This window comes from Crinia signifera, chromosome 2 (assembly GCF_055691185.1).
Source record: "Crinia signifera chromosome 2, ASM5569118v1, whole genome shotgun sequence".
NCBI classification, from domain to species: Eukaryota; Metazoa; Chordata; class Amphibia; order Anura; family Myobatrachidae; genus Crinia; species Crinia signifera.
In genome coordinates, this window is record NC_139218.1 from 399,983,393 (window position 1) to 399,995,093 (window position 11,701).

Genomic DNA, 11,701 nt, shown 5'->3' on the forward strand with positions numbered 1-11,701 from the left:
TTTTGTTTGCTATGTACGGCGCTGCGGACACTTTGTGGCGCCTTACAAAATAAAGAACTACTACTACTACTACCGTTACACTCGCCATGCTTTGGGCATGGTGCCTCATTACACTCGGCAACCTATTCTATTCTCCCTCCACACCCTAGTAAATGGTAGGGCATGAAATAACACACAGAAAACATAATTCTGGACTTATACTGGTTTATATACAGCTCTATCCTACACATATTACCTCTACACATTGTTATCAGTGGCGCACAATCCCGATGGCCCACCCCAGATACCCATGGCCCACACCATATACCCCCCGCTCCGGTTGTAGACCTCCCAACGTCTTGGCTGCACACCTGTATCCTGACAATAGGAAATCCGTTGCAAGATGAGAACATTCTCCGTAATGCTGATTTCCAGATAAATGCAGTTAAAGCAAACATATATTCTCACAGCGAATACGCAGCACTGAGATCCCCAATTATATAACACAGAGAAAGCAAAAGGGAAAATAAGAGACAATAATCAGATGTAGTGTCCGCTGGCTCCTCCCTCAATGGGCGGGGCAGCCCTAGCTGCGCGTGAGAGGACAACGGCGGCTGGCGGGAGCCATTTTATCGCGTTTTGTGAATCCCAAACTCTTTCCAGTTCCAGAAGTAAATATAAAAATATTCCGATTGTGAACACAGTTTATCTGCGAATTATCCTTTGTTTTATATTCAACTTTCCATAAACATGGCTCCAGCAAATGTGTCGTCCTATATTTACCCAACGTGGCCGATTGCTTTGTGAGGTTTTGCCAGTTTTATCCACGTCCGGCACATAAATGTTTTTATGCATCAAAATTTTTGTTACAAATATTATCGTGGACATTTAAATTGTGGCAGAAGAAGCCTTGAAATCTATCCCACCCCACATCTATACCTATCTGCCTTGTGACGGTTACAGGCGCCATTTACAAAGATGCCGCTGGAAATGGGGTAGCATATCTCCGGATTTACTAACATACAAGCCAGTGGAGACGTCTTGGACACAAGAGGTCCACTCCAGGCTCCAGAAGCATCAGCACAGTATATCCAGCGAGGAGACTGTATAGGAGGATGATAAATTACAGGCCAAAGTCTCTGTCTTCTTATATGAGATCTGCCATCTATGTAATCACTTCCATTGGACCAGTAGTGGAGTCTGTCCCCTCGTCTGATGTAGACATTATAATACTTAGTCTAGTTTAGAAGGCCACCAATGGGGACTGTTGAGCAAGACTGAGAAGGACCTTGGTTCCGGCAAGGTTATAACCCACCCTAACGTCCACCTGGCTCCAGGATGAAGGTCTCCTCTAGCACTGAAGCTTCCGTACAGTCCTGGAGAACTTTTTCATTTCCTTGTCGCTCTTCTGCCACTTCCTGACCCATGAGATCACCAGTCTGTCATCGGCCCGGTGACCCAACACCAGCACGGTGGCCCCCGGTTCTTGGAGGTCTAGGCAGATGCAGCTGTCGCCGTCCGTCAGCCAGAGAACGGTCTTCTTCAGCTCCTCTTCCATCCATCCCTTAGCCTTGTACACCGTCCTGCTCCTGGTTTCTGGGATCACCATGACATCACCATCCATGGTGGAGACGGAACGGATGTTTATTTTCAGGGCTGAGAAGGAAGAGGAGACACAATGAGTAACCACAGGACAGTGGCGCCTATTCCGCATAAAGGGCCTGATTGGGCATTGCACTTATCGACCCCGTACGGACACTTGCTTACTAGTCTATGATAATGCCGGGACCATCCCGTGCGGCTGTATATGGTCCCCTGTCCGGCCCACAGCTCCCACGTTCCACAGCCGCTACCATTAGTATTTGGGCCTATGCCAGCGCGGGATCCGATAGATAGATTGACAACGTCTAGCTTGATAGTCTACAAGTCAACAGTAAAATATCGACACAGGCAAAATGTCAACGTAGCAATGGACAACATATATAAAAGGTTGGCATGGGTGGTTTACAATTTCTTTCTTTTTTGGTGGGGGGGGGGGCACTCTTTCATGCGAGAGAACAGGGTATAATAATTTGGGATTCACCTGCTCAGCCGGCCATGTCATTATGATGGAGAAGCTTCTATACTATAGATTGTAAGCTTGCAGCAGGGCCCTCCTACCTCCAAGTCTGTCTGTTGTTGCCCAGTTTGTTTTATCACTGTCTACTATTGTAAAGCGCAACGGAATCTGCTGCACTATATAAGATGCTGTAACGGAATCTGATGCGCTATATAAGATGCTGTAACAGAATCTGCTGCGCTATATAAGAAACTAACAGAATCTGCTGCGCTATAAAAGACGCTGTAACGGAATCTGCTGCGCTATATAAGACACTGTAACGGAACCTGCTGCGCTATATAAGACACTGTAACGGAATCTGATGCGCTATATAAGACACTGTAACGGAATCTGCTGCGCTATATAGGACACTGTAACGGAATCTGCTGCGCTATATAAGACATTGTAACGGAATCTGCTGCGCTATATAAGACGCTGTAACGGAGTCTGCTGCGCTATATAAGACGCTGTAACGGAATCTGCTGCGCTATATAAGACACTGTAACGGAATCTGCTGCGCTATATAAGAAACTGTAACAGAATCTGCTGCGCTATAAAAGACGCTGTAACGAAATCTGCTGCGCTATATAAGACACTGTAACAGAATCTGCTGCGCTATATAAGACACTGTAAAGGAATCTGCTGCGCTATATAAGATGCTGTAACGGAATCTGCTGCGCTATATAAGACGCTGTAACAGAATCTGCTGCGCTATATAAGACAATGTAACGGAATCTGCTGCGCTATATAAGACACTGTAACAGAATCTGCTGCGCTATATAAGACACTGTAACGGAATCTGCTGCGCTATATAAGACACTGTAACGGAATCTGCTGCGCTATATAAGACACTGTAATGGAATCTGCTGCGCTATATAAGACACTGTAACGGAATCTGCTGCGCTATATAAGACACTGTAACGGAATCTACTGCGCTATATAAGACACTGTAACGGAATCTGCTACGCTATATATAAAACACTGTAACGGAATCTGCTGCGCTATATAAGACACTGTAACGGAATCTGCTGCGCTATATAAGACACTGTAACGGGATCTGCTGCGCTATATAAGACACTGTAACGGGATCTGCTGCGCTATATAAGACGCTGTAACGGAATCTGCTGCACTATATAAGACACTGTAACGGAATCTGCTGCACTATATAAGACACTGTAACGGAATCTGCCGCGCTATATAAGACACTGTAACAGAATCTGCTGCGCTATATAAGACGCTGTAACGGAATCTGCTGCACTATATAAGACGCTGTAACGGAATCTGCTGCGCTATATAAGGCATTGTAACGGAATCTGATGCGCCATATAAGTCACTGTAACGGAATCTGCTGCGCTATAGAAGACACTGTAACGGAATCTGCTGCACTATATAAGATGCTGTAACGGAATCCGCTGCGCTATATAAGACACTGTAACGGAATCTCCTGCGCTATATAAGACACTGTAACGGAATCTGCTGCACTATATAAGACACTGTAACGGGATCTGCTGCGCTATATAAGACACTGTAACGGAATCTGCTGCGCTATATAAGACACTGTAATGGGATAGGCTGCGCTATATAAGACGCTGTAACGGGATCGGCTGCGCTATATAAGACACTGTAACGGAATCTGCTGCGCTATATAAGACACTGTAAATAAATAAATAATAAATATACTGTGCATCTACCGAAACGCTTGGGATTTGCGCATTCACGAACAGGCCTGGCAGCCGGTAAATGGCGCGTCACGCACAGTTTTACGAATGACTTACCGAAATCCCGGTAGCAGAAGTCCTGCAGGAATTCCTTCTCTGCGTCCCCGGCGCTGTGGCAGGCGGCACACGGGAGCTCTGAGGAGACATTGGTGGAATAGTCATGTATTCAATCAAATCTGTTATTATTTAATGTATCAGAGACAGCCAAGCGATACATGGCCACCGCGGGGATACCGGCCTGCTTCTGCATTTTATATCACTGCGTCCAATGATGTCGGACAACAATGGCGACAATCTATGGCCTAGGAAATCCACCACTTAGCAAATATTACCCTTTATTTCTAATAGTCTCAGGGCTGGTAAACGCCACCTCCCCCAGATCAGGTTCTAGAACCGTCCAGCGCCAGTTATGACACCGGCAACAAGTAGTATTCTATTCTAAGGGCAGATGGATGCAGGCGGTGATGTACCTGGTGTGTTTGGTGGCTAACGTTCATCTTCAGACCGGTGGCCTTGGCCGTGGAGATTCTCTACCCGTACACTGCCCATTGCCCATTCCCCAGTGCCTGTAGAGGTCACTTACCTTCTTTTACCACTTGAGGCTTCTCTTCCTGGCCAGCAGGGGGCACACACAGCTCATTCCCTTCTGGAAACTGGCTGCAGTTAAACATCTCCGGCCAAGGAAAGCCGAAGGCGGCCATGACAGGGGTGCAGCCATCCCGAACCGCCTCGCAGAGGGACCGGCAGGGGTGTATAGCTTCCTCCAGGTCGCTCAGGCACACGGGGGCAAACAGCGAGCAGAGGAACTTCTTGGTGTCTGTGTGGCACTGCTTGGTGAGGAGAGGGACCCAGGACCCAGCCTGCTGCAGCACCTCTTTCATGGTGTCGTGACCCAGCAAGTTTGGCAGACGCATCTCGCCGTAGCCCACGGCGTGGCACAGGGTCATGCTGCTGGGGATAGCCTTGCAGCTGCTCTTACGTGTGCTCAGCTGGGTGAGGATGAAGGGGGAGGCGTACGCCGGCTGTAAGATGCCCACAAGGCCCAGGAGGACGGCCACAGACAGAAGGGCGATCATGGCTTCCGCAGGGGAGATTATGGCGCCAGGGGATTCTAGATGGGGGGGGGGGGGATAAAACACAACGCAGTTATTTACATAGACTGCCAGCGGCTATGGGTCATCGGATTCACACTATGACGTCAACATATGTTAAGTCGACCACTAAAGTTCGACACATAAAATAGGTCAACAGGGTCAGAAGTTTTTTTCCCAAATTTCGGCGTACGTTGACATGGACACCATATTAATGTACCGCATACTCGCTGCGCTCGACACACTATGTAAAAAACAAAACACTTTATTTTAAAAGTTCACATTCCACTTCTCCATAAAAAGATAGCGATTGCTACTCGGTGAATCATGGCGAAAAAAACCTTCAAATGTATTCGCCATGTGGTCATTGAATAGGGTGATTCACCGTTTTAGTCAAAAATTCGCCAAACAGCACAAATTCGCCATAAAAACATGGCGAATCAGGCTCATTGAATACCGCCCTATGTATTCTCCCTCCACACCATAGTGGATGTCGGCATAAGGTGGCAAAAAAAAACAGGGAAAAAACACATGTTGACCATTTGACCTTCCAACCCTGTCGACCTTTCATGTGCAATTGATTATGCGTATTGTGCAATTGATTAACCTACCAGAGGAAAGTCACACACACACGCAGGAGAGAACATACAAACTGCATGCCGATTGTACCTTGATGGAGGTGACTTCCTTTCTTATGAACAAGATTCTTGTCACTGTTATTGGGGCCGCACAATACGTTCTTCCCAAAAATGGCATTTTCTTTGCGTAAGACACTGATAAGAACGCTGCCAACCCCCAACATATACTCATTTAAGAATTAGCCCTGCACTCTAACCGCACCCAATGCAGAGCGGCACTCCGAGCGCAACAGATGCAGAGCAGCACTCTAACCGCACCCAACGCAGGGCGGCACTCCAAGCGCACCCAATGCAGAGCGGCACTCAAAGTGCAACAGATGCAGAGCGGCACTCCAAGCGCAACAGATGCAGAGCGGCACTCTAACTGCACCTAACGCAGGGCGGCACTCCAAGCGCACCCAACGCAGGGCGGCACTCCAAGCGCACCCAACGCAGGGCGGCACTCCAAGCGCACCCAACGCAGGGCGGCACTCCAAGCGCACCCAACGCAGGGCGGCACTCCAAGCGCACCCAACGCAGGGCGGCACTCCAAGCGCACCCAACGCAGGGCGGCACTCTCCAAGCGCACACAACGCAGGGCGGCACTCTCCAAGCGCACACAACGCAGGGCGGCACTCTCCAAGGCGCACACAACGCAGGGCGGCACTCCCAGCGCAAACTAATGCCAGAGTAAAGGGGTGCACAACATATAATAAACACCTCTGCTCCATGTGTACTAAACCCAGATTTAAAGTGACAGTGACTTTATTAGTAAATGCGCCACTTTGCAAGATAACCATTACTGCACAACCGCCACATTTATGGTCCACTGTTCGACAAGATAACAGTCACTGCCCCTCACCAGCATCTCCCGGCCCCTCACCAGCATCTCCCAGCTGTGCTGATATATATACGGCTGCAATAAGACCCGGATAGAACACAAACAAATGAGGTGGATTTGGCAACTTCCGGCAATTCCCAGGGACAGACTCAGGCTGAGATCGCACATAGGCAGGTGCACGTGAGCATAAAGACCGATCCCTCGTGTGAACGCACTGGGGGGGGACCAAATGAATCAGAATTACCCCCCAGGTCTCCCAAGCATTAGGTTGACATGAACTAAAGGTCGACATGGGTTAGGTTGATAGGTCATTAGCTCGCCACAAGCATTAAGTTGACATGGGGAAGGTTGACAGTCAAATAGTTGACATGGGTTTTTCCCTTTTTTTTGTCCCGAATGTGGCGTGGCTTCAGGCACGGTCCCTCGCTTGCGATCGGCACACTATTATATTCTCCACCCCGCCCTAGTGGATGGTAGGGAATGATATACCGCCTGTCGGCACATGTCGGCTCAAACAACAGTGAAGCAAGGCATGTCCGCGGGGGTCCCACGTGTGCAGGAGATCACCAGGTGTCCTGTAATGACGTCCACCCCGCAGCTGTTGTGACATTCTATAAAACGTAATAGCGTCCCCCGTCCCCACAACACACATTGTACAGTCTGTATGGTGTATGTGGAGGGGATGGGGGGACGCTGATACAGACAGGGGGACGGAGGGGGCAGAACCCACAGAGATAGGAAGAGATCATACCTGCGGCTCCACCAACGGCATTAGTGTGGTGGAGCCGCATGCAAGTAGATGTATAAGCGTACACATCCACTCGAATGCTAGTGCAGGGATTTTTCACGGTGGGGGGGGGGGGGGGGGTATGTTTGGCATTTACCTGAACAGGTCTCTGAATCAGCGGGACATTAATAAAATGAGACGTCATTGGAAAACTTCTTGCACCATTGTGGGGGACATTACTCAGGGTGTCCAGGGGTGTCCTCTACATCCAGGGTAACCTGTCAGCTACCTACCCACCCGCAATGCATTTACATATAAGTGTGAGCCATACAAATAACGAATGTTATGTCGGCCAGGTAACCGCTTAACCTGTCGCAGAAGCAGGCCAGCAGGATGACGAGCCGAGCCCAGTCTGTGAATGTGATGAACTTTCAGTCAGCGTAGACGATCCTTCTCCAGAACCTGGGGATTAGAGTTGCATAGAGGACATTACAGATCATTGTAGGGTGCATGGGATACAACCAGGGGCAGAGGGTAAACGCTCTGGAGCACCTATACCCCCAGACCACCCGGTGATAGGACCTTACCTCTGCTTCCCGCAGACGATGTGGTAACCCAGGGAGGGAACCGGCTCTGGCAGGGGTGGCTGAGGCACAGGGATGTGTTGTATCTTGAATCTCCCAGCTGCTGGAAGGACTGGTTTACATAAGGGGGGGAAGTAATTACTGCAGGACTCCCAGCTCGCTGCTGGCTGGTCTGGGGCTGTGTTCTGCTGCAGGCGGTCTACATAAACCCCCCCTGGATTACCGTCATAAATTTCCAGGCGGGGTGAGAATGAAATAAAAACACAATGAGCAGAAATGCGAGTCCCTGAGAGGTCTCTTGTGCAATCACACCCAGAAAAGAGCTGAGCGGGGCCTTTATATCCCAAATAAAGTCTGGAAAATTTCTGGTCACTCAGCGGCGGAGCGGTTTGCGTGCGCAGAGCAAGACTCTGCAGGTAAGCAGCGTAACACAGAGACGGAGCATTTACACAGCTGGTGACTGACACCTTTGTGCGAGGACGAAGCGATCTGCTGTACCGCCCGGGGGCCTGGATGTGGCCCATAACACTTTCCTTTGTACCAGGACCCCGGCCATGGATTGGCTCTCGCTGCATCACACTGTGCGGTTGTTTGTCAGCGGCTGGCGGGGATAAGGACCGCTCTGTCCTGGAGTCCCACTATGGCCGCCAGGTCCCAGATGTGGCAGCTGAGAAAGTCACATTCGTTTCTGGTGGTTGTATTACTTTTACAGGGAAAAACAACAGAATAAACACCTTAAACAAACCAGGTCCCTGCATGCAGGGTAAATACTGGCTGTTTCTGGGCATCTTTATTGTAACATTGCAGTTCTCCCAGACATTGTGGGGGATTCCCGACTCTTCGCGTGGTCCTCCAGACGCCCGACTCCTGACTCTTCGGGTGGTCCTCCAGACGCCGGGAAGAGTAGGCGGATCTCCTGCATCCCCGCCCACATGCTAATGAAGTGGGCAGGATGGGGTAATTCAGAGTTGCTTGCTAAACTGTGTATATTCGCTGCCTAGGGAGCAGGAAAATGCCGAACGCACCTCCCAGGACCGAATCCCCGCGGCACGATGCAATCGGATGTGTACATTTCACTGCTCACATGCGGCTGCACGGAGGAAGAATCCATTCCATGGTCGCTCACCACTGACAGGTTTCTCCTCCCGTCACATATAAAAGTCTGTACTTACATCTATACTGCACGGATCTGGGGGCGAGTGCTGACGTCATGTGGGCACACACCGCTCACTTGGACGACAGCCGCCTGGTGCACACACACCGCTCACTTGGACGACAGCCGCCTGGTGCACACACACCGCTCACTTGTACGACAGCCGCCTGGTGCACACACACCGCTCACTTGGACGACAGCTGCCTGGTGCACACACACCGCTCACTTGGACGACAGCCGCCTGGTGCACACACACCGCTCACTTGGACGACAGCCGCCTGGTGCACACACACCGCTCACTTGGACGACAGCCGCCTGGTGCACACACACCGCTCACTTGGACGACAGCCGCCTGGTGCACACACACCGCTCACTTGTACGACAGCCGCCTGGTGCACACACACCGCTCACTTGGACGACAGCTGCCTGGTGCACACACACCGCTCACTTGTACGACAGCCGCCTGGTGCACACACACCGCTCACTTGTACGACAGCCGCCTGGTGCACACACACCGCTCACTTGTACGACAGCCGCCTGGTGCACACACACCGCTCACTTGGACGACAGCTGCCTGGTGCACACACACCGGTCACTTGTACGACAGCCGCCTGGTGCACACACACCGCTCACTTGTACGACAGCCGCCTGGTGCACACACACCGCTCACTTGTACAGCAGCCGCCTGGTGCACACACACCGCACACTTGTACAGCAGCCGCCTGGTGCACACACACCGCACACTTGTACAGCAGCTGCCTGGTGCACACACACCGGTCACTTGGACGACAGCCGCCTGGTGCACACACACCGCACACTTGTACAGCAGCCGCCTGGTGCACACACACACCGCTCACTTGTACGACAGCCACCTGGTGCACACACACACACCGCAGACTTGTACGACAGTCACCTGGTGCACACACACCGCTCACTTGTACGACAGCTGCCTGGTGCGCACACACCGCACACTTGTACGACAGCCGCCTGGTGTGCACACACCACACACTTGTACGACAGCCGCCTGGCACACACCGCACACTTGTACGACAGCCGCCTGGCACACACCACACACTAGTACGACAGCCGCCTGGTGCACACACACTGCACACTTGTACGACAGCCGCCTGGAGCACACCACACTCTTGTACGACAGCCGCCTGGTGCACACACACCACACACTTGTACGACAGCCGCCTGACACACACCACACACTAGTACGACAGCCGCCTGGCACACACCACACACTTGTACGACAGCCGCCTGGTGCACACACACCGCGCACACTTGTACAACAGCCACCTAGTGCACACAAACACCGCACACTTGTACGACAGCCGCCTGGTGCACATACACCACGCACTTGTACGACAGCTGCCTGGTGCACACACACACACACCGCACACTTGTACGACAGCTGCCTGGTGCACACACACACACCGCACACTTGTACGACAGCCGCCTGGTGCACACACCCACACCGCACACTTGTACGACAGCTGCCTGGTGCACACACACCACATAAATTTGTACGACAGCTTCCTGGCGCACTCACACACTTGTATGTAACAGAAAATGAAGAGAACTGGACTATGGGAGGCCGGAGGGACCGTCTGCTTTCTGAGGGGAGATGTATATTTTGCAGAGAGGAACATCTGGGTCTCAGTCTAAACATTCCTGTAAAGCGTCATTGGAGACAGACGCAGAACATGTGTAGAGGGGACACGGATCACATAACGCACATATCACATAACACACATGGCCGACAGCTGGCGCATTCATCATTTGTGTTTCCACATTGTATTCCCCAGACAACAATTCCCAGGCAATCCCGAGTGATAATATAGGATGGCCCCAGAGTCCCCCACCAGTGGGTGGGACAGAGGGGATATATCTGGCCAGCCATTAACGCTGCCCATCGGGCGAGCGAACGCTCCCGCTGCCATTGGAACACGATACGTCAGGGATGCCAGGTAAGTGGGGTACACTCAGGTTTACAGTGAATAATACCCTGCACCAGGTGCCAGGAGGGCACAGGAGGTACCCACAATCCCAGCTGCTGACCTCCAGACCTGCGATTGGTGGAGGGGTCACCGCTCGCAGTCAGGAAATCCTCCCAGGTCACCAGGGAAACGTTAGAGATGTCTGCACTGGTCGGGTTACCGCTCGCTGCAGCAGTGACACGGCCGGGCTGCCATCTGCTGCCAGCTGATTATCACCTTACCAGGCCGACCCCACGCAACTAACACAGCTTTCACCAGCCTTATAATCCATCTGATGCCAACTGAGAAACTACAAGTATCAGCATGCCCATCAACAAATACCAAGACGCATCCTTTGGTGTCATCCTTCGTGGACTGCAGCAACAAAGCCCCTCCCTGGGGAACAGCGATGCGCCTGACTGCGCACGGACTGAGACGCCCTCTGCCCGCACCCACCGTTATATCCCCGGCTGCGTCTTCACACACCGCCATCAGTCGCACCATGGAAACATACACCATGTCAATGGCAGACACAGCTTCTCCGACTGACACTGGCCTCCGATACTGTACACAGCCGCTACCGGCGACACACCCATGACCCTTCCACAACACGCCGCCGCCCTGCAGGCACGCCAGCCACTTTTCCAGGACATTTGCCTCCTGGTCAGGCTGTTATACTGGGGGTAATTCAGACCTAATCACACGGCTGTGAATTCACACGGTGGCTGATTAACGATAGACTGTGCATCTTGCAATGAAGTCTTGCAACTTTTTCTATACGCACCTCAGCCGGGACACGGCGCTCTGCTCCCATCATATCCGGGACACGGCGCTCTGCTCCCATCATATCCGGGACAGGGTGTTCTGCTCCCATCATATCCGGGACAGGGTGTTCTGCTCCCATCATGTTC

The 11,701-nt window shown here is 51.7% G+C and overlaps 1 protein-coding gene across 1 annotated transcript; it reads right to left on the reverse strand.

Annotated features, from left to right (window-relative positions):
* Positions 1–210: 210 nt before the first annotated feature.
* Positions 211–8,621, reverse strand: LOC146058304 (secreted frizzled-related protein 2-like). Its single transcript, XM_083170547.1, has 5 exons — positions 7,659–8,621; positions 7,441–7,533; positions 4,379–4,906; positions 3,853–3,930; positions 211–1,635 (listed from the first exon to the last, which is right to left on the reverse strand). Exons 3-5 carry the CDS (start codon positions 4,869–4,871, stop codon positions 1,331–1,333), a joined length of 876 nt encoding a protein of 291 aa, XP_083026673.1. The 5' UTR covers positions 4,872–4,906; positions 7,441–7,533; positions 7,659–8,621; the 3' UTR covers positions 211–1,330.
* Positions 8,622–11,701: the final 3,080 nt, after the last annotated feature.